The sequence below is a fragment of the Bubalus kerabau genome, chromosome 11 (genome assembly GCF_029407905.1).
Source record: "Bubalus kerabau isolate K-KA32 ecotype Philippines breed swamp buffalo chromosome 11, PCC_UOA_SB_1v2, whole genome shotgun sequence".
Classification (NCBI taxonomy): Eukaryota; Metazoa; Chordata; class Mammalia; order Artiodactyla; family Bovidae; genus Bubalus; species Bubalus kerabau.
In genome coordinates, this window is record NC_073634.1 from 46,117,501 (window position 1) to 46,141,511 (window position 24,011).

The following is a 24,011-nucleotide window of genomic DNA, read 5'->3' on the forward strand; positions in this document are numbered from 1 at the left end:
CCGACATCGGCTAACATTCAGAAAGTTAGGGTGTCCACCCACCACCACCCCATCCCAGTTATTAGAGAGCATCGTGGGAATTTGGACTTTCAAGCTTCCCAATTACCAGTGTGGAGAAGAATCTAACTCACACCTTGAATGCTGACTCCCACTTTAACTAACCTCATGACATTTAAGAAATTCCAGCGACAGAATTCCCACTGCAGACCTTCCCCACTGCCATCCCAAACACTCCATCCAGGTGAAAAGCACAGAAGTCTCTGAATCCTCCCTCAGCTGGTGGACAAGTAAGACTGGGAGTAACAGCTTTGAAAGGACCACATGCCTGTGCTTACTGCTCCAAAGCTAGACCCAAAGGACTCTCTACCTTGGTGACTGTCTTTGAACCCCTATTGAAAATATTCCAGTGGCTTCTCTCTGCCACCCTTCTCCCCCTCCCCACCCCCCGCCCCCCAGCCTCAGATGCTTTCCTGAAGTTGATCTTACCTGGAATGTAGGTATGTCAAGGAAGTGGGAAAAGAGGTAGAGAGAGAAGGGAGAAAACCTCAGGCACTATCTCCGATTTCCTCGACTCTCTAATCCAGGGCCCTGCTCAGAAACACGCCACATTTTAACATTTATTAGAAAGAATAGGAGGCAGAGCTTCACGGGACCTGCATTCACGACCATCTGTATGAACCACAGGTCCGCAGTCCTGACCAATTCTGTTTGACACTAATGTTACTCTACATGAGTAGAGTTCAATGAGGGTTGATATGGGATGTGACAGAGTAAATCAGAATTAGATTAAAAACAAAAGTTTAGAAACCGATGCTACACTGCAGAGCAAATGGGAGTTGAAGGCCAAATTTCCCCTAACTGCCTTCAAGTCATTTTCCCTATTAGAGTCTTTGCCCGCCACCCCCCTGCTGGCAGTGCCACAATCCCATCAGAAAGCAGAGTGGAATGCATATAGGAAGGCCCGAGATATTCCTCTTTAGATACAATACCTATATATTTAATATACAGCAATTAACTTCTGGTCAGGAGTCTGCAGGCAGCAGGCTGCCCCAAGCAGATAGTGGGGGAGGGGCCTGGAGCTGGGACAAGCACAAAAGACAGGTCCAACAACAATGCCTGCTGTCAGCAGCTGAATTATTTTTATACAGGAATTTTTATCTCTATTGTACAAACAAGTACGTGTCTGTGCAGACTTGTTAAGCAATCCACTTGTATGTAGAATAAGATTTTTTTTTCTTTCTTGCTACCAGTCACACAGCTCCAAGATCAGAAGAAATACATAGTCTTTGAAGCTGCTCAAATGTTTTAGTTAAAAGGACAGCAGTTGTTTTCAAAGATCCAAGAGTATCTTTATCAGAATTAAATTTTTCCTTATTGATTTTTTTCTCCTTAACATAACAAAAACATAACATGAGAAGGTTAAGATTTATTATTAAAATTTTTCTCAGCCTTTAAATCATTCTTCAGTAGCCAATGTTCACTTTTAAATGTAAAAGAATAATTTTTTTAAATCTTAGGATGGGATAGAGTAGGAGAGAAAAACTCATGAGATTTAAATTTTAACACTGTTAAGACATTGTTTTAACTATGAACTCAAAGATAGGGGTGGGGGCAAAATGGGCAGTAAATGGCTTATTGCAAGTTGCTCCTAAATGTAAATAAATCATGACATCATGGTATCCCCTGAGTCAGTAGAAGGAAATGCTTCAGATATTTTTTGTGACCCAAAGAGAAACTCCATATTTGAAACCTAAAAAGCAGATATGGAACATAGTGCCTCACGCTGCAGCTAAGGCAGGAATCCAAGCTACACTTTATTTTCCTAAAAATTGACAGATGTGATTTTTTTTCTGCACTTCTTTATGCATCATTACATATCAAGAAAATGAACAACTGATGAATATAAATGTAAATGCCCCGATGCTTAGCAGGAGGTTTCCCCATTTTTTTAAAGAAAATTCCAAAATAAACTAGAAAGCAGAGAAAGAAGGGGAACACCACAGCACCTGTGTTCTTTCTGAAAGCACCTCTGCAATTTCACAATAATTCCATTCTTCATTTTAATGGGAGTTTTTAAACCAATGGACTCACCTCTATCTAAAACTGAGATCAAATTGTAGGTGTAATTGTTCATCGCTCATGCTAACAACAGCAAAGACACAAACAGAAACTCAATGTGAGTGACCACAGGTCCCCAGGTATCCCCTCCATCAATAGGCCTGCTCCAGGTCCCCACTGGGAATTCCCTGGCGGGCCAATTCAATTCTGAGTAACATGCTGCCAACCCTATCTGGAAAAGTGGAAAAGGGTGTGCACAGCGTCTTCTCGCCTCTTTTACAGGAAGTTTAAACCTGATCATCTCAACTTTAGTGGCTATAATTTGTTGTCTAGAGCTCCAAGAACTTGGTATTTTATCTATCTAAAGAGATCAAAAAGAAAAAAGGAAGGCAGAGAGAGAGCGAGCTGTGGCCTGGCCTAGCCCCTAGCGAGGCTCTAGCTCAGAGCAGTAACCTGTGCAGGTAAGCCTTCCAGCGGCATTGCATCAGACCGGCTCACATCAGTCTCCAGGGTGAATGGAGAGGTGAAACACTCTGGTGCCCTGTCTGCAAACTCCTCATTCTCCAGTTCTTGGCAGCTTATTTTTCCAAGTGTTTTGTTTCAGGAAACGTGTGTATTTTTCTTTGTACATTTTGTGGATTTCCCACAACTGGCTCTGACAGCTGTTGATTCTGTTAAATGAACACACTATAAAAATCCTCTTTAAAACCTCAAGCAACAGTGGACTTAAAAATAATGGCAAAATATTTTAATGGAGTTCCAGTTGAGAGTTGGTTTAAAAAAAAAAAAAGTACAAGTGAAAGTACAGAAGTCCTTTAAGTCAGAGCTAGATTTAAACTGAATGTATGAGCACGTGTGCATGTGTGCGTATGTGTGCGTGTGTTTAATGGGGAAAGAGGGGTGTTGCAAATCACCACAAATATTTACACTGTACTCCCTTTGTTCAAATCACATACTTTTAACAGGAAAGGCTGGAACTGTGGCTATTTAAAATTTTAAATATTCAAACGCCTGTAATTAACCATATGAAACAAATTATGTCGCTTTTCTCCATACCAGCACATGCAAAGAAATTCGGGTGGGGGACTGGGAGGTGGCAGAGTCGGGGAGACAACTCCAAGAGGAGGCAAGGATGATGTTTTCATTTTGCTCTAGATCAAAGGAGAACAAGAATGGAAACTGTGGCAGAGCCAGCATTTTTACATTGCTGTCTTTCACACTGGGCTATCTAAGTTTACACAATTCCCCAGACTGGCTGCATATTAAGCTTGCTGTGTACAGCTTTATTATGGTGCGCTGGTGGAAGAAGCATTAATATTCCAGCTCCGCAACTGACAGGGCATTTACATGCGCCCATCTGAGCGGCACCTGAGAGATCTTCCAAGGTGCAGTAGCTGTGCGCCTATTGTAAAGGCAAATGAAGCTCACCTATTCCCTGCTGGGGTCAGAAGTGACCTCACCACCCCCCAAGCCTCAAATCCTTCCCTTGCCAACTTCACTCGATGCCATCGCAGAATGACGAATGAGCTCAGAAATAGACCCTAAGTTACTAACCCTGCTAAGAACAGCAAAAGCCATTGCTGAAATGTTTTAAAAATGCATAGGGAGTGCAGCTGGCCAGTAAAAAGCAGAGAGACAAATTCCAGTGAACCCAATATGGAATACGTTACATTCTAAAACTGATTAGAAATCCAGTCTGATGTTTACTGGCTTCAAATTGAGTTTGGCATCAAGCATACTGGCTTTCATAATGCTGGCATTTTTTTATTATTATTATTTTAAATCTGCCTTTGGTGCCTAGGAGCACATGTGGAGAGCTAAAGCATTCTTATTTGTCAGGTTACATTTCCTAGAAATTAAGTTAGTGACACAAAATGACTCTAGTAGCAGTAATGTGGTCCATGCTCAAATTAATTAGGTCATTTTTGTAAAACCTACACGACAAATTACAAAGGTAAATTTACTGATATTGGCCAGAGCTCTATCCCCTGGAAGGAAAGGAGAGAAGCATTTTAAGGACTTATTTACCTGGGTAGGAGGAGAGAACAGAGAAGGGAGAGAGACAATGGCCAATTTCCCATTGGTATTACAAATAAAAATACTAGTCATTATCCATTAAATTATATTGTCTGAATATATTTTATGAATTTATTAATGTCTTCCAAATTGACACATAAAATAAAAACCTGCTTGATTTGAGATAGTGTTAAAAATGGACCCTAAGTTTAAATTTTTTTTAAATCCTTGTAATAATAACACTGCTGACATAACCATGACCCAAATGAAATCTGAACAAGCAGAAAGGTACTAAAGATCCTTGGTGATTAAATCTCTTGCTAAAAAAGTGGCAAGGTGCCAGGCTGGGTCCGATTTGATGCTAAGTGCCTTTTATTGCACAAAGCTGGTACTACTGTATGTAAAAACAGACTTGGGCTTGGGGTAAATTTTGTCAAATGATTTCTTTGTGCAATAAAGGGTGTGAACAGACCAACCAGAGTAGATTAAATTAACAACGAGTGACGCAATCTTGGTGCATCGCCCTAACTGTGCTACTTCAGTTAAATTTCACATTTTCTCCCAGACGAAAGCCAAAACTTTCTTCCTTTCTCACTGACTAGTGTGCAAGGCCACCACGCACCTATTCTTCTTTTTGAAACACTTTCACTAAGAAATCACAAAATTCTGAAAAATGCCTCCTTAGGTTTTGCACATCTGTTATATATTCCTGTCCCTGTCCCCCACATTAGCCAAACTGAGACAGCAGTGTGAAAATGATGATTTTCCAGGATTCTACAATGTGCCATTAATATGCATCCAACGCACCTCTTCCCTGAGCTTAAGGTTTGCTGTTCTAACTCTGCCTGCACATGTCTATACCCAGTTGCATTTTCCAACCCATGGGCAGCTCCACAATTAAATGCCACACTCACCAGGAGGAAGGTGTGCAAAACAGATTTCAGATCCTTTAAAAGTAAAAGGCTCAACCTGCAACAAAACTAGAAATGGTGTGATTTGAGAAATTACAGTACTGTTTTTTTTTTAAGCCTTCATAGAATAAACACAGAGAATGGGAGGGAAACTTCCCCCCTGCTCCTGTTCTTGAAGTGAATACATATTTGTGTTTCCAATAAAAGGCCATTTTTACATTAACTGTCTGTAACAGCAGGAGACAGAAAAACTAACACAATCTCCACATCACACACGGGACGATCTTCATATCACGTGGCCCTGTTCTCAAAACTAGTATTTATAAAAGACAACTAGGAAAATGCACAATGCATCTTTTCTGTGTCACCAAAAGGGTGACACAGAACTTTGGGATCTTTGGGATCTTCCACATTTTAGATTTTTTTTCTTTTTGGCTTGCCCAAGTAAATTTAGCAGCCATGCGGGCCACTGTGTTTAATTAAGCTTTCAAAAGTCCTCTGACAATGCCAACAATTGTAAGACACTTCTGCGGCTCAATCATGCAATCGCTGTGACAGTTCTATTTACAATTTGTCTTAGAAAGAGTTTCTCTGACATTGTACTTTGACAAAACATCCAAGCTGCCAGTTCACAACCTTTCTCTGTCTTATTTACAAATACATCTTGTATATAGGACTCCCAGTCTCATGAACATGAGCCTTTGGGTAATGGCCTCGCAAACATGGGCTCCCAGTGAAAATCCTAGGTATTTATTAAGAAACAATATTCTTTATTCTCTGGGTGTGAAGGTTAAATAAAATGTTCACCAGTATACTGGGGATTTTTTTGTTTGCTTGTCATTTTTTGTAGCTGCCACACTAAAAATTCACTTTAGAAGTCAGTGATTTTTATTCAGAATCACACAAATAAAGAGAAATGAAAAATAGGTTATAATAGGACACTATAATTTATAGTCTCATTTACAATTATATCATAAAGTACATCCTCCAGTTCAGTCTGAGATAGGAAAGAATTCAAATGGGTACAAAAAGAAAAGGCAAGTTGAGTTTTTAAATTCTGAAAAGCATGAGTATGTTATACTTGATTTACCTTTAAGTAACATGTTTATATATTTCTGGATTGAACTGGCACTTTTCCTTCCACAGAGCTTCTGCCTTACATATTATTATCTAGGTATGAGGTGTATTGTCTAGGCAAATAATTTTTAAATACCCTGATATCAATGCCTATGTTCTTGATTTTAAAGAGAAAAAATGTTAGCTAGCAACAGACTGCTTGACAGTTCACAGGACTCATCATATTTTCTGCCACTCTCTCAAAAAGCTAACTTTATGACAGCTCAACCCTAATTTAAAGATTTCTATGTGCAATAAGCCAAAACCTCAAAGCTGACACTGTGGGATAATATTTTTTGGCCTTTTCTATAAGTGAACAGCAGTTCCACAGTCACTAATCTTGAATGAATACTTGCCCCCCTCATAAAACATGAGACTAGGAAACAAAACAAAACCCCAATTAAAAGCCTTGACTGCCAGTCAAAGACTGCTGATATCCAATAGTGGATATTTGACACACACACTGATGAACTGGGCCCTGCAGAGTACAACCTGCTGGTTTCCAGTTAAATTAACACTACTTCAGGGGTCTCAGTGGATCATAATCCCACAATCTTTTGATTATTTGAATAAAATGGAAAAAAAAACAACCTGAACAACATACATGTGTACATTCAACCTGGTAAAAATTATCCTCACTAAAAAATACTCGGCTCTGAGAGGTCTATGTATAGCCAAAACGCATGGCATCTTACTGAAGATTTAAAGAACTCCACTCAACCTCCTGTGTGAAAGCCCAAATTCTAAGCTTTATTTATCTCAGGAAGAAGATCTGTCGCTGTTTGATTCCAGCTTCCTGCCTATAAGATAGCACAGAGCACACAGTAAGCTCGTATCCAACTTACACCACTTTAATAAAGCCTTTCCTACACAGCACATTTAAATAACTACCTTTTATACAGTTGCCAAACATATTCTTCTAGAGATTCATCAATATATCTCTTTCCTAATACAGAGCATTGCTTCTCATTTTTGTGTGTGACACAATTCAAATATCTACTGAATGATTACTCTCATTGTTTCCTTCCTCACCATAAAAAGAAAAGCAGACTTGGAACGGTGAAGATGTGCTTGAGAGAATGGGCTGCGAGTACACAGCTGTCTTCCAGAACTTCACTTCAGAGGCACCTGAGAGCCAGGGCATCTTAATTTACGTGCAATGGCAGAATGTTAATTTCACCATAGGAAACTCTTAATTCATTACCGTGAATTATGAGAAGTCGTGATTCTAGTTACTGACATCTCGCTTTGAGATGTGACCACGCTATTTATGTTCAGCCAATTCCAGGGTGGGAACAGGTGATTAAACACAATGAAAGGAATCAAGACTTTGTAATTATTCGTGCATGAAAGGTTTACCTCACCTGGGTCGCAGCACTGGTGCACCCATTGAATATCTTAGATAGCTTAGGTAGCTTTTCATCTCAGTGAAATTGCTTAGCATTAGCCCTATAAAACATATCTTAAATGTGCTTTTTGTGTGGAGGGGGTCCTTCTTTGAGCTCTCTTACAGCACTACTCCTTAAAAAAAAAAAAAAAGAATCTTTATGACCACCAGAGAATTCAGGAAAATCTCATCTTTCCCTACATAGATTTACAACTGTGACAGTGAGAAGCCTTCACTATAGGGCCTCCCCCCACCAGCTTTTAGATTTCTCCAGTAAGTACAGAGGGACAGAATGTTCAAGCTGGTTAATCGGAGACTGAATAACCTACTTGGGACCTCAGTAAGAAGTGTGGTTTTAATTCTTGCTTGACAGACACTGTGTTTTGTCTTTTTAAACGAGCGGCTCGATATGTAAATACGATGTTACATCACGCAAGTGTTACTCCATATTTGGAGATTTAGAAAGGCTTTGGATCTCTGAAGACCAAATCTCCTTCCGCTTGCTCTAGCTTCATTAATCATGCCTTACACTTCTGTACATTTCCCTTCCAGTCACAAGACAGCACATGGAAACGGTCACCACCATATCCTACCGGGGGGCTGGGGGGACAGATAAAATTATAACCTGCATGGCATATAAGCTACATGGGATGGATTCAAGAAAACAGTTCATAAACACAGCTTCCCTGGCAGCAGCTTTCTCGTTTTACTAAAGGTAAAGTATCTGGGTGCTATTGCAGGAAGCATTAAAAAAGAAAGAAAATGCCACATTTGATTTTAATGAGCAAATTCCAGAGGGGGGAGGAGAAATGATACAACATTTAATCCCCTCTGGACCACTGACCCACTACAGTTCAACTTTCTGGTCAAACTCAGTCGGAGGGACAAGTTCCAGGGCATCAACTGATTCTATGCACTACCCTTCCTAAATCTAAACAAACCTTCTGCCTGTGGGGGGCAGGGGCAAGGGAAATAGAGGAAAGGGATTCGGACATGCCGGTTTTGTCACTACAGAATCCGCATTCACTTCATCTTGTACGTTAAATCACTGTTGTTTCATTTATTAAAATGTTTTAAGAGTCACTATATAGTGTTGTTGATTATCATTCAGAGTAGGGATTTAAGTCCCTCTGTTAGTGGTTAATTCCTTTCCCTTGTGCTGCTGAGAAACCCATACCTCTAGCTACCTTTCTGCTAAAATTAACCAGAGGAAGCAAGGCTGTTGAATGTGTATATGTATTTTTCCAAGAGAATTTTAACATTGTGTTACAGCAGAAACAGTGAAGTCTGGACTGGACATTTGTAAGGGTGACATGTGGTTGTGTAAACCACAAACAAAATCAAGATACATCTGTCAAAACCACATCAGAGACAAGAGAGAGCACAAAGAAGCATTTATCATTTAGCTGAGGAGGCAGGCTGCAAGGAGCAGCCGTTCCTGTCAAACCAACCTTTTGAAATTTCCAACATGCCCTTAAACTTTTCGAGTAAGCATGTCTGTGCGCTTCAGCAACTGCCCTCTCTACTCTGGCCTGGCCAGTCGAAAATGGCATCTTAAAGTCAAGGTCACGGTGTCATCCCACCACGGGGCTGTGTTTAATTACAGCCCCATACGGGCTGACAGCCAATATGGATCCAAGGCTAGCCCCGAAGCTCAGTTAACTCTTTCCAGTCCCTCCAAAATGCCCCTCCAGCCCACCGAACGTCACGGAAGCCTCGAGAACAAACTGCACCACTAGGGAAGCCTGATCAGGTATTCTCACCCAAACATGTTACTGGACGAACTACAAATGCCCATATAGCCCCTCTGCCTCTGACTTATCACCAGGGTTGGAAATGGGCCTTGGAAACTGGGCTAGGTGTAGTAAGGCTCGACACTTCAAAATGAGAAGGAGAGAGAAAAGGAAAGAAATTCAGAATCAGTAGATCCAGAGAGAGGGTATCAGGTGTGTGTAACCTATCCTGCCTACATCTGACTCAAGTGAAATGGAAAATATTTATTTTTGTGTGTTCTGGACATAAGCCATAGGAATGATTACTTGAACGTTACAGGGCTGTCATGGACAGTCACATGGAGAAACAGAAAGCACTTCACCACTCCTTAGTGCATGGCTACAGTGCCTCTGAAAATGAAAAGAAAACATGCAAACAGCTTTTCTCCTTGCTTCTCATTTACCTGCTATGTGTTCCTGTTTGGGGCAAATTCCTCTAGATGACGTTGATAAACAATCGTCATCCTCTGGCGTGACCTGGATGCCAACCTCCACAGGATTGGATGCTTTTTTCATCTCGATTGGTGAAGGGGAAGGTGGCTTATCCACAGCTTTTTCTAAGCAGAGGCTGCCATTGCATTGTTTCCGTTTGTGCTCGATAAAAATGAGAATGTCCCCCAACGGGAAGTTCATCTGGCACTGCCCACACGTGAGGAGGTCGTGGTCCCCTTCTGGGGCTCCCAAAGGTCCGTGGTCCGGTTCATCATCTGTAAGAATGGCTTCAAGAGGCTCGGCTGTGGTTGAAGAAACAAAAGCACAATTATTAGAGGGCCAGAAGGGAGAGGAAAGGGGGAAATACATTCTCAACCCCATCCCACCCCAGCACATTATGTAAAGGGTTTCTAGGCTCCTCCATTTAAGTCTCAGAAAAACATGTGAGCACCTGAAACATACAAGGGTGTGGAAACTGACAACAAGAAAGCAAATTTATCAGAGGTAAACCATTATATAGTTAAAGAAAACTGCCTGACTTGCATACTACCATGGAAAACTACACACACATATATACATAACACACACACACACACACACACACAACAGGGTCCGGTTTGTGAGTTTAGAAAGAATGTGACTGTTATTTAAATAGTTAGCACAGAAACATAACGTAAGCTTAAATAATAACCACCCCCAAAGATCTGGTAAAAACATGGATTGAAACCAAATTTGTTTCTTTTTTCCTATACAGTAAGTTGTCTATTGTGCCCAAGAATAAAAGGAGAGGTGAATAAACACACACACACACCCTCTTTGTGTGTGAACATATACACTCAAAATATACAGAGATAATGGCTTCATAAATTAGAAAGCTACTACATCACACAGAAAACGTGCCGTATTTACACTGCCGTAATAAGAAAAAGACTGCATTCACCTGTGAAACGGATCTAAATAATAATCATAAAGCAGTATAACCCACACTGCCAAAAACCTTTCTGATCTCACTCTCAGCAGTGCTACAAAATCAAACAAATACCAAATTCACTGGCAATTCTTCTCAGACACATTAGCTAAATGGGATACTTTTGAGTACTTAAGAAAATAAGCCAATTAGTCATTTTTTCATTCTGAAGAAAGGAATGCCTAAAATATTCTAAACATGTTTGCACTTGGTGGCCCCCATCACATAAAAATCAGAATGGTCAAGCAAACGCCACATTTCAGATCAAGGCTGAGAAGTCTTTTCTTAAGACTTGAAATACTTTGTCTAATGTTGTCAAAGTTGACTAATTTTCTGAATGAGCTCCAAAATGCTTCATTATGGGACTATTTCTGTACACATGATTACCAGTGGATGGTACAACAAGGTAGATATGTCTTTCATTCCTGTTTCTTTAAATTAAAAAAAAAAAACAACTTTGCACCAAAATACTCAAGCATGTATCTGAACAGCTTCTATCATTTTTTAAACTTCCAAAGGGGAAATGAGAGTAAGCCTCTGTTCCTGAAACCTTACGCTTACTTACTCCATCACCAAAAAAAAAATTTACAAAACACAGAATACATCCAGGATGCTGCCAGTTAATAAAACTGAAGCAGAAAATGTACAAGTCTTAAACAGTTAATCAGTCTGACCTTCTTTAGCAAGCTGCCAATTTCACATTTAATGAACTTAAAGCCACAGAGAATCAAAAAATAGATTTTAATTTGAGTGTAGAATATTGGAACAGATTTTGATAAAGTGCAAAAATCCAGTGAACTCAGGTTAAATTTATTTCAACCCTACCCAGGCTGAATACTGAGGGGGAAGATCTGGAGTAACTCCCAGATGTGCTGGGTGAAATAATATTGAGAGAGCCCCGTCTAGCTGCACCTGTGCTCAACTAGGACATGTCATAATTTCTAGCCTCTGGTACTCCTCCTAATTTAACATAAGGTCACCACAGGAATATGAAGGTTATATTCCTACTAATAAAGACAGAAAAGTAAGCACTTACATTTCTTTGCCCAACATACTGACCGAAAGATAGATACACATGCATACTTTCCAAATAAAAGGAGACAAACAGAAGTGCTTTTGCATTATGCGTCTATGTCATCTTTCCCCTGCTTGCTTTCATTGTGACAAGGGAGGAACTGAATAAGGAAGTTATTCGCCAAGATTCCTCCTATTTGAATTAAGGATTTTAAGTACACATTAACAAATGTGGCTTTTTTGGTTGTTGTTCAGCATTAACTACAAGCTCAGAGGTTTACAGATTGAAGCAAGACTGAGGAGAAATATCTCATTTTTTAAAAGTTAGTAGTACATAGAACCTTGGCAAAAAAAAAAAAAAAAAAAACAACATTTTTTTAAACTCCGTCGTTAGGATTTGTTCTTTATCCCCAAGCCCTGACACATTTCTGAAAATGGAAATATTATTTGGGAGCAAAAGAAGATACTCTCCTAGGTATCAAACAGTTAAAGGTAACCCGGTACAAAACAGACTTGGTTAAAGTCTTCTAAATGTAGTGACTGAACTGATTTACAATCAAAACCAGGAAATGAAGTGGTAATTCAGAGGTTGCTGATTACACCTCCACATTTCACCTAATTAATTTTATAGGAGGCAAAGTTCTTGAAAATAACAAGATGATCAAATGTACAGATATAAAACCTATAACCTCAACATTTTCTATGCTCTTAACGTAAATTATTGCTAATTAACAAGAATTATATCCTAATGTATGAAATACCTTTAACATTAGGCTCTCTACTAAACATTTGGCTGGTGATGTTCAGAGAAATACCAAAATGTGTTCTTATCGTTGCTGCTCCATTATTAAAAATCAGACGAAGTGAGGCACAAAGAAAATATGAAAATACAATTCTCTTGGTGTAATCTACTGATTTGCATTGACATCTTTTCTCAGTGGCAATCAACATTTCCTTTCTGGGCTCTGATAATTTCTCTGTATTTTAATGCAAATTCCCCTTTCCCTAAAAACATTCCTAACCTCAGCCATTTTACCCCCTCCCTCAATTCAATTCCATCCTCCTTCACCCCCACAAAACCGGCCTTTCTAAGCTCCGGCCTAAGCGCTGGCTACAAAGCAGGGAGTCCAGGATTGAAGTGGAAGGGAGTGGGCAAATAATCATAATAATTAGCCGTGAATTCTCTACAAGGGGAAAAAGAAATACAAAATAAAATGTTTCTGCGTTCAAACAGCAAGACTGACTGAAACGTTTCAATGCCCCAGCCGCTGAACTGAGATCTCTTTCCTCTCTCAGCAGTTGCAAAGGAATAAATTAAAAAAAAAAAAAAAAAAAGCCTTATAAGAAATGTAGGGAAGGAGCAAGAGAAACAAGGGCTGCTGGGGAGGGGGAGGGGGAAAGGCGCTCTGCCTTCAAGTTTGCTTTCCAAGTCCTTCCCTTTGATTGTCTTAACAGGGTAACGAAGCACACCGAGACTGAAATGCGGAGAGAAAAAGCAAAAAAACAAAAGCGAAGGCAGGGGCGACAGGCCCGGGGCAGAGGGCTCGGCTGGGGTGGGCTCCGCGGAAAGTGAAGTTGGGCGCGGGGACTCTGAGGCACAAAGCGAGTAGCGTGCTGTCCGCAGGCTCCGGCCGCGCTCGCTGCGAACACGTGCAGCGGCGGCCGCGGGGCCGCGGGGCCCGGAGCCGGGAGTCTGGGGCTGGGGGCGGGAGGCGGCGGGCAGCCCCGGGCCCCGACTGCTGCCTCCACGCCGGTCCTGCCCGGCCGCGGGGTGACGACGGTTCCCCAGGCCCACCAGGTGGAGACACGGGAAGTGAGGCTTGGAAAACTCGGCAGGTTACCCTGGCGCTGTCTCGGGATCACCGCACACACCTCAGGCGCGGGTCCTGAAATTCATTCTGTGTCCACAGGCTCACACTTTTTACTTTGAGGGATCTCTGCAAATGCGTTTCTCCCGCAATCCCCGGCACCGGTGTGCACAGCGCGGCGGCGGCTGCGGTTATTCATTATTAATGACGCCGTTTGCCCGCATCATTATGATGATAACTATTACTATTGTTGTGATTTCGGGCTCGGAGGCGAGAGCTGCAGGAGGCGGGGGAGCTGGGGGGGGAGGGGGGTCGGGCTGCAGAGGCGCCCGGCAAGCCTGCCGCGGCCGCCTCGGTCCGCGCTTTGCACGGGGATGAGGGGGTGGGAGAAGTGAACCTGGAGACTAAGTGCAAACTTGCCGGATCCCGCTTTCGGCTTTGCCCCAAAGCCGGAGAGCGCGCACTCCCCTTTCCTCCCAACCAAAAACGCCTGCCCGAAAGAACGAAAACTGCACCCCGCTCCACTCCCGGTGCACTGGGGAGTCGGCCGCGCGCCCGGACACTTCTCCGCAGCCCTGGCCAGAAGCATTTTTAAAGTCAAAACGAAGAACAAAGACAGAAGGGGTGATGGGGTGGGGGGGAGAGAAAGGGAATTCTGCCTAACCGTCCGTTTCCCCCACCCCCACCCTCGCAAAGCTCTTCCCTCCGGGTCGAGAAATGCAGAGGGGGGTGGGGGAGGAGGCCCTGGTACAGGTTCAAGTTCGCTGAGCTTTCTTGATCTTGTTCTGCCTCCTAGCGACCGAACGGCTCATTCAGCCCTAGAAGCGGGGGATGGGGGTAGGGGGGAGGGAAAAGGGGTCCTGAACACTAGAATGGCTCCCGCCCCCTCTGCGTACCCAGAAAATTAGAAAGGAGCGACCACCGTACCCACTTTAAACTGGCCCCTTAACCCAAAACCCGCCCTGAGACTCGGGGATTCCAAGGGGATAACCCACCCAGCCTGGAGCCTCGGGATGGGCCCCGGGAGAGTGGGGGACGTGGGAGCAGCCTGGACTGCACGCCACAGTCCGTCCTTTGAGCCCCCAGTGCATCCTTCCGAAGAAGGGCCCGGCTTTCCCGAGTGCTGCGAACACTGCCCTTCCTTCCCGCCGGTACCTGGCCGGGCTGTAACTTCACACCGCCGCGCGCCGCGTCTGCTCCGCATCCGGCGCGGCCGGGGGAGTGGGGGCGGGGGAGAGCGGTGAGGGAGGGATGCGCGGGGGTGGGGAGAGGGAGGGCCCCGCAACGTGCCCGGGCGGGGGAGCTTTCGAAGTGTATGACAAGTTCCAGGACTCTGAAAAATTCAATTCCCTACGCGCACCCCCCCCCCCCACACACACACACACCTTTAAAAAATACAGAACTGGATATGGGGTGGTCCTTTAAAATTGCAGCAAAAATTAAAATAAGGGTCATGAATGAGGTGGGGGAGGGAAGTGGGCCCTCGCACGCCTTTCTTTCCTTTGCAGCCAAACTTTCCTTAGAGCCCACCGCCTGCCTTTCCAGGAGCATTCTGTTAGCCAGGACACAACCACCCACTTAACCACCCCACCTCCCTTATACAGACTCAGAAGGGCCCCCAGATCCAGCCAGGCCCGAGGTAGAGAGCAAGAACTCAAGGGAGGGATGCTTGGAGTCCCGGGGTCGAACACTCCCCAAAAGCATACTCGAACCAGCTACTCCCCTACCGCCTACCCCCCACCCCCCGCCCCCGACCCCGACCCCCACCTAGCTTGGCCGAGCTCGGGAGCTGGGGGCTATATGCTTGTCCCTGTGGGAGGGGGGCAGGGAAGGCACGTGGTGATCTCCCTGCCGCCCCGAGCTGGGGGCCAGAGGCGTCGCGGGTAGGGGACAGACAGGACTCGCTTTTAGGGTTGCTTTGCAAAATAAAAATGCTTTGCAAAGATGAGTTTCTCCCCAGCGATTTCGCAGTAGGGTTGGCCAAGAGGAGGTCTGGGCATTGTACTAGGGGGCCAGAGAGGATCCTGGACCCGCTGGCGCTGAGTCGCTGCACGGCCTGCCGCTGGGCCAGCGGGCTGGCGGCGGGTGCCGGGTGGGCGATCCCGGGCGGGGCGGGGGCGCGGCGAGGCCGGGCGAGGCCCCGGCGAGGCCCGGCCGCAGCCGCCGCCCGCTCCCGGCCTGCCGCTCCGCGCTCGGTCCTCTGTCTGTTTGTTGGCAGGAGGCTCCCGCACACGCGGTGCTTGTAAACATTCAGACACGAGATTTTTCCCAATCAAAATCCACTTCCACTTTTTTTGAAAATCTTCCAAAAAATAGTAAGAGGAGGGAGTTCCTCGCTCCCTCTCTGTGCCGCCGGCGCTCTAAGTTTGCAACTAAAGAGGTTTTGGTGAAGGGGGTAATTGTATTTTTCCCCTCTATTAGAGATTGTGAGATATTTGTAGCGGGGGGGGGGCGCGGTGGGGGAGTCAAAGAGGAGAGCGTTGCTGCAAAAGGCTGGCGGAGCGTTTGGAGTCTGTCTGGGGGCAAAAAAAAAATGTTGCCTTGTTTTATTTTATGCTTTTTATTTTATTTTCACCTATTTTCGCCGCCGCTGAGGTTCGGCCGGGAGGGGCCGGCAGCGGCAACCCGGGCGGCAGCAGCCACAGCGCCCTCTCTCCCTCCTCGACTGGCCCCCGGCCCTCGCTCCTGCCCTTCGGCGGCGGCGGCGGCGGCGGCGGCGGCGCGGGAGGGCAAGCGCGAGGAGCCGGCACAAAAGGCAGCGGGGCAAACACCCACCTCGGGCCGGAACAAAAGGCTGCAGCGCCGGCCGCGGCTCCGGTCCTTCCCGGTCGCCCAAGCTCTCCCGGCGCCGCGGCCCCTCTCCAGACTCGGCGGACTCAAGAGCGCCCGGGGCCCCCCTCCCACAATCCCACTTTCTCACTATTGTGGAGATGACTACTTTACTCCCAGTGCACACTTGACCGTGAGCGCGCTGGTGTCCAAGGGCCAGTCTCACCTCTTTTCTCCCTGGGAATTGTTGTGTGTTTTTTTTGTTTTTTTTTTCACTTGGGCTCCCCACCCCCCGTTTTTCTTCCTACGGTAAGTGGAAGTAACCCCCTTTCCCCTCCAGTTCCCTTCCTTAGGTTTGCACGAGAGTTGTTAGCATCCACAGCATTGTTCATTATTTTGCAAAATTGGAGGCGAAATCATTGCATTCCTTTCCGAAAAGCGAAATAAAGCAGAGGAAAGCAGGAAAGAGGAGGAGTCAAATTTTTGTAAAATTAAATAAAATTAAAAGATTCGTGCTATCCCAAAAGTGTACATACGGCTACGATTCGGGATGGGATGAGGTTGGTTCCCCCCCCCCCTTAATCTCTTTTATCCCGACTCTCGGAGGTTTTTCTTGTGAAAAAAATTTTTTTAATGCATGCACACACCCCTCTCTCCCCCTTTCTCTTGCTTCTCGTCCTGCGCGCTCTCGTGATTATTAATAATTATTATTACTATTATTGGGTTACTTACGCGAGAATTCCCGTTTGCTTAAGTGCTGGGGTTTGCCTTGCTTGCGGCGAGACATGGTGGGCTGCGGGGCGGGCGGGAGGCGGCGGCGGCGGCGGCGGGCGGACGACGGCTCGGTTCACATCGGGAGAGCCGGGTTAGAAAGAAGGAGACTCCAGAGAAAATATCTTCATCAGTGCCTTTTGACATCCAAAATAAATTAGAAATAATACAAAGATGGCGCAGGGAAGATGAATTGTGGGAGAGCCGTCATGGCTTTTTTTTTTTTTTTTTTTAACCAAAAAAAAAAGAGAGAGAGAGGAGAGATAGAGGGGGAGAGAGAGAGAGAGAGATGAAAAAAATGGCAAAAGCCCCCCTGAGCTGCAAGTTCAAGTGCGGACGTGACGTCCCTGCGAACTTGAACGTCAGGAGTCTGGATGGACAGAGACACACAAAACATGGGCAGGGCGAGCAGGAGAGAAGGGGAGGAGGGAAGGGGAAGCTCACACCAATGGACACACATCAGGGGCTGGACATGAAAAAGAGACCAGGACAAGCCAATGGCCAGTGCGGGGCGGGGGAGGTGCCGGGCGGGGGGCTCCGCAGACGCCAGACGCGGCCCCCGTGGGAGGGGCGGGCGGAGGGGAGGGGGCGCTGGGGCCTCGGGCTCACCAGTGGCCGCAGCGAGTGCCGAGGCAGCGGCTTGGCGGGGAGAGAGGGAAGGGGCGGCGGGGGAGGGGAAGAGCCAGACGTGCGCCCTGCTCCCCCCAACCCCGGCACGCGGACCCTAAAATGAAAGATTATTTTAAATAAAAAAAAAAAAAAAAAAAAACCAAGAGTGTCTGGAGGCTGCAGGGGCCGGGGAAGCGCGGGCGGAGGGAAGCCAGGTAGAGTTGCTCCCGGACACCCTCCTGCGTGCGCACACCCACTTCCCTTCGCCGCCGCGGCGGAGCTCGCGCCTCGTGTGCGGACGCCGGGGGCCGAAAGCCCAGAGCCGGCGGCTGCGCTCGGGAAACTTTGCTCGAGGAGAGGATAGCCAAGAAAAATTACCCGAAGTTGGGAGCTGAGCCTCCAAGTTACAGCTACGCCGCGGGCGAGGGGAGGCGGGAAGGAGCGCCCGGCCAAGCAGAGTCCAGCTCAAGTTTGGAGGCTTGCGGGTCCGGAAAGGCAGCGCGGGGGCCTCCGGGAGCCCGGGCGGTCAGGAGAGAGAGAGAGAGGGCAAGGGCGAGAGAGGAGGTGCAGGCCCCTGGCCGGCTGGCGGGGAGGGCGCCCCCCAGGCCGAGCCGGAGGGCCGGGGATCTGAACGCCCAAACGATCGAGTCTGAATGCCACTGGGAGCAGGGAGTCAGGCTCTCAACGACCGCGGAGGAAGAAAGAACAGGGAGCCGGACTCGGGGCACGTTGCGGCCCCGGGAGTGGAGTGCCCGGACCCAGGGCGAGGGAGGCGCAGAGGCGTCCACCTCACGGGGCCGCCGCCGGCCAGAGGACAAAGCCCGGGCAGTCCGGGGAGTGCCAGTCCCTGGGAACGGGCTCCCAGCGCCGCGGGAGGTCCCTAAGCTAGGTCCCAGGAAAAGACACACCCCCTCCCACTCCAGAGCTACTGCTAAAGCACCGAGGAACGGCAAGAAAATGTTTCTTACGGGCAGAGCACAACTAGTCCGGTGCAGTTACCCAGGGAAAGAAAATGGGGAATGAAGAAAGAGCGACTGGCTCGCGGGAGCAGCGGGGAGGCCACAGTGGTGGGGTGACCGCCCCGGGTCAGCGCCACGCTCTCTGGGCGCCCGGGGCGGAGCTGCACCCGCCGGAGCCCGCAGCCCAGGTCTGGCCTTTCTGCAGACTTTCCCGGGAAATTAGGGAAGACCTGTTGGAAATAAACCCCTGTCTCTTTAATGCACATACACACGCGCGCGCGCGCGCGCTGCTGCTGTCAAAAAGCGGGCTTCACTCTGGCGTGGGATACTTTCAGTTTTACGTAAAATGTACAGCAACAGCACCCCCTGCGATTGGAAAGTTTATTCAGAAACGTGCCTGCAAAGTCCCCCGGCGTCTCCCGCCTCCCAGTCTCCCCGCCTGCCTGCGCCACCCTGTAGCCTAAGCCGACGCCGCCTCCGAGAGACCGCGCTGCGATTTCAAATCCGGAAGGGCAGGGGGGAGAAGAAAATGGACTCAGGTCCAAGGGAGGAGCGGAGGGTGCAGGCGGGGGTACGGGTGGCCGCGGCCCGCGAGACTGCGAGCTGCAGGTGGACGTGTACAAGTGTGGGTCTGCAGAGCAAGGAGCCTTCTTTCCCTCTCCTCCAAGAGGCTCCACGAACCCTCGTGTCTTCTCTTCTCCCTCCTTAGTCTGAGGGACGTCGCTTTCGTAAATGCACCTCCTGGGCGGGGTGCTTTATTGTCTTAAGCCAGGGCCCCCGGCTCGCAGGCGCGCACCCATCTCCCAGTCGCGCCGGCCAGCGGCTGTTTATTCCTGTGTTGTCTTAGTAAAGTTTCAAACCCATTAGAAAATAACTGGTTTGCCTTGCTCGGCGAAGCTTCGGGCCCCTCTAAGGAAGAAAAGGAGGTTTTGATGCTCAACAGTGGGAGAAATGTGGGCTGGACCGAGTTTGTGTAAATGTGGTTTGCTGTTATTGTTTCCCTCCAGTTTGGTGGGGGTTGAGGGGGGACTCAAATCCTGTTTAAGAAGCAGGAAGATTCACTTGCAGTAAAGCTCTGTAGCGTGTGAGTTATACCATTTCCCCCTTTTCACGAGTTCTTCAGAGCAGGTCAGCATCTCTTTTCCACTACTGTCTTTTTTTTTTTAATCTTGTTCAACTAGCCTTAGAGCGACCAAAAGAAGATCATTGCAGGGGAGGGGGTGGGGGGAGCCGGACGTGGAGGAGAATGGTTGGAGGGAAGGTGAGGAGAGGGAAGAAAAAAGTACAACTGGGAGGCCTTTGAAAAATAAAAAATAAATAAATAAAAGCCCCTTCAGGTAACAATAGTGAGTCCGATTCTTTCCGGAACCGAGCTTTTCAAATTTAAATATTTTTCCCATCCATCCATAAAAGTCCATATATAGAGAAGGTATATAAATGAGCGAATGTGTGTTGTGGAAATATATATGTATGATTTATATATAATGGTGTGTATAAAGCTTTTCAGGGTTGGCTGTAGTGTAAAAAGTAATGACTTTATTACCTCTGAAAGGTTCTGTGGTTCACATTTAACAGTCTTCTGAATTACAATTCATTACACAATTGTGTGCTCTCTAAAACCGGCACCCTATCAGGGCCGCTATCTGTGGTTATTTCCAATAAATAACTGGCAACATTTTATTGATTTTCTTTTTAAAAAAATCATAGGAAATTAAGCACTTAGTTACAAGTAGGTCTGCTATGTTATTGCACTTGTTTCAGATTCCAGGGGGTTCCTTCCGAAACCACATCTTAAAACATACCTTTAAAACCCAATTTTGCAGCTGCCTTCCCTGGGTGCCCATGGAGAGGTAAGTAGCGACGTTTCCACCATTAACATATATTTAATTTCACCATCATAAAATGCCCAGAGTGAAATAGGAACTACCCTCCACTCCCGCCCCTCCCCCAGCCTGATTTCACCCAGTCCAGAAAACCAGGGCTCAGTATTGGCATTCGATTCCCTCCTGGTCGCGGACCCCCACTCCGGTCCCTCCTGCTTGCCTCTACGAGTGACGCCCCCTCCCTCATTGCTGCTGGATGCTCGCTAAAGCGCCCAAAAGTGGGGGAGGGGGAAGGTGTGTCTGTGTGTTTAAAGAAATAAAAACGTGTTGTTTTAAGAGCTTTGAAAATATTACGTAAGTATTGATTAATGATGCAGGTGGGTTTGTAGAGGGGTGAAAGGTCACTTTAAACGCTCACACTTGGATACACAGTCAGTATATTTACTTTCCAAAAGTACCTTTTAGAAAGTAATAAATTATGACAACGTTAAAATTATTTTCTGGCGTTTCTGTTAACTTCATGTGGAGCTGTAGAACCTTTGCTGATTCCATGGAAGGGCTAATTACGCTCGGTGGGCTCTTTCCCAAACCTTCGGTGACAAAACTGCGTGTAAACTCCAGGCCAACAGGCGACCCCTCCCCTCTCCTTCTCCCCCTCTCTATCTTGCCCGCGGAGGAGACTCCCCAGGACTTCCTGCAGTATATATTCTGCCTCTGATCTCCGTACTTAATAGCCAAGTCCTGGTTTATGCTTTATAATGTGTTGACAAGTTTTCTAACAGACTTTCTGAAATAATGCACATATATTCACGTCGGTTAGAAACCCACCGTATTTTTAGAGTCGAGTAGATCTATACCCTAATGCAGTGAGAGAGTGTAAATCATAGAGGATTTCATAGTCCTTTCAGTAGTTTTCGGTATGAAGTATGAGCCGCGTGGCCTCCAGACGTAACCTTTTAGAAAAAAAGACAGTGCTTTTATTTTATGGTGTAAAGTGCTTTTAGCTCCAGGGCTCTGAACGTGAATGTGGTCAACAAACAGCTCCAAGAGGCAGGCTTAATACGGTCCCAGCCCTCATGCCGAGGATCGCCTGGTGTGGGGGACTCAGGTTGAGCTGGAGAACTAAGGGTTAAAAGGTCTGTCTCAATAGAAACTACAAGATTAAAATAAAATAGTCACTGTCTGCCTTTAGCAGGGAACACCTTTACAGACTTAAAGATAAATGAATGAATAGTTAATATAATCACTCCCACCTTGCTTTTTACTTCTGGTTTGTGTTTTGTTTTTTTTTTTTTTTCTCTTCCTAATAGAAGTTCAGAAAATAGAGAATGGACAGTCATCTCGATAAAAAATTAAAACTTAGGTTTGGATTTATCACTTGGCATAGGTTTTGGGGTTCTAAGAGTGGGAGTGCTAGGGTGTTAAGACAAAGGTAAAATTAATGTTAAAAAGGAAAGGAGGTTGTGCTTGACAAAGGGGGTGAGCTTTGTGTGGGCACCGCAAACTGAAAGGTGAGCATGAGGGCCACAGTCACCTCTTCTTCCAAGCCTCCCTCAGCCCCCACCCACTATAACATTTCTTCCTCCTCTGCTCCCAGTATGATTCAGAGTCTGGGACCCAAGGAGGCCCCTGGAGGGCAGTGTCTACACCTGCAAAGGGACAGACTTCCCCCGGGAGGCTCTTGGGGAAACAGTATGGCATTTCTCCAGAGGCTCCCTGGACATTTAGCTGAGATGGTAGAGATGGTAAGGGTTGGCGATGAGGGTGAGGGTTGTTTTCCCTAGTTAACTCCTCCATCAGGGGGCAGTAAAAATGGGATGAAAGCATTTAGCTGACTGGCAGACTACTTCACATAGCTGGATGGCTCTATCCCCCCCCAACCCCCTCCCCCAAACCACCCCAGGAAAAGAAAGAAGGAAGGAAGGAAGGAAGGAAGGGAGCAAAGTAGGAAGTAAAAAGCTGGATCTGTTCTAAATAAGCCTACACTTACCTCTAGACTGGGTTGCTGTGTGCTGAGTCAACAATGTGTTGGGGCTGGTGGTAAGTCTCACCACGTTAAGAGGCTCCTATGAAGACAGCAAGGTGTTCTGGCTGGAACACTGAAAAATCCAATTTAACTCCCTAACATTGACATCAAAGACACATAGATGCTGGGCAGTGAAGCCAGTCCAGTGGACCACATTGCTGCTGCTGCTGCTGCTGCTAAGTCGCTTCAGTCGTGTCCGACTCTGTGCGACCCCAGAGATGGCAGCCTACCAGGCTCTTCTGTCCCTGGGATTCTCCAGGCAAGAACACTGGAGTGGGTTGCCATTTCTTTCTCCAAAGCATGAGAGTGAAAAGTGAAAGTGAAGTTGCTCAATCGTGTCCGACTCTTAGCGACCCCATGGACTGCAGCCCACCAGGCTCCCCCGTCCATGGGATTTTCCAAGCAAGAGTACTGGAGGGGGTCCCCATTGCCTTCTCCGAGTGGACCATATTAGAAATATCCAAATGTCCAAATACAATACTTAGCACACAGTAGCTTCTCAACAAAAGGTTTTTGAGTGAATAAGTGAATAAATCCTATCACCACATAAATGAAACCAACATAACCATTCAAATTCTACTAGTTTCCCCCAGAACCAGTAAGGCTTTGATCAGATAACTCTTTTGTAAGAGTACATTTTAGCCTAAAAGTGATTCCCACCAAGGATGGTGAGCTTAGAAGGATTATCCCAAAGATCAGAACAGCTGAACAATTGAATCTTGCAAGAATACAACGCAAGATATTTTCATCACCTCCAACAATCTACATAATCAAATGTCTTCCAAATAAACCAGTGTCAAGAACCCGGTGCTGCAGTCCATGAAGAGTGCTGCATGTCCGCAAAGAGTCGGACATGACTTAGAGACTAAACAACAACAGCAACTAAAGAACCTACTATCAGAAAATTCATTGTTTTAATGTTACTCTTTGGATGTGTTCAAATCTGGTTTCCCAAATGACAGCACTCTAAAAGAAAACAATACAATCAGAAAAACCAGAAATGAAAAATACCTTAAACTTCATTTTCTGTGTGCCCACCCATCCCCCAATAAATCTTTTGCTTTTAACAGAGGAATAATTTTTTCAATACATGTTTTTCACACCCAGTCTTAAAACAAGCTTCACCTATTCTCCTACTCTCTCTCTTTTTTTTTTTTTTTGCCCGAGTGGGTAAATAAAAGGAAAAACAAAACAGCACACACACACATCTGGTCTGACATTTTGAACAGCAAGTTTCAGCCCAATGTGATTTAAAACAATGTGAGTTAAAAACCTCTTAAAATTTGGGTTTATAATGGAAACGCTGACAGACTCTTAATTATAGCAGCCCTGCCAGACACTGCTATAATGAAATAGTTGTGCTTTCATTACTATAGAGGCACTATAGTTAAGGGTCTGTCAGTGTTTCTATTATAAACCCCAAGTTTAAGAGGTTTATAACTTGGGCTATTTAAATGGCACTGGGTGGAATTCAACCTATCAGTCCAGATGTGAAGTTGTTTTATAAAAGAATAACTCAGTGGAAGAAGAGCTTTTGAAAATATTCTCTCTCTCTCACTCAGTCCCCCCACCT

The 24,011-nt window shown here is 46.0% G+C and overlaps 1 protein-coding gene across 9 annotated transcripts in view; it reads right to left on the reverse strand.

Annotated features, from left to right (window-relative positions):
* BCL11A (BCL11 transcription factor A) overlaps window positions 1–17,107 on the reverse strand; it is a 101,401-nt gene extending 84,294 nt beyond the window's left edge. For 7 of the 9 annotated variants that reach the window (XM_055540189.1, XM_055540187.1, XM_055540190.1 and 4 more), the window contains exons 1-2: window positions 16,983–17,107; window positions 9,665–9,994 (exon numbers count right to left, since the gene is read on the reverse strand). In XM_055540189.1, the coding sequence (XP_055396164.1) occupies window positions 9,665–9,994; window positions 16,983–17,037 (385 nt within the window). In that variant the 5' untranslated portion in view covers window positions 17,038–17,107. Of the gene's footprint in view, window positions 1–9,664; window positions 9,995–14,476; window positions 14,577–14,636; window positions 14,696–16,982 lie in introns of those variants that run through there. The other 2 variants (XM_055540184.1, XM_055540186.1) reach the window with 2 other exon arrangements.
* Window positions 17,108–24,011: the final 6,904 nt, after the last annotated feature.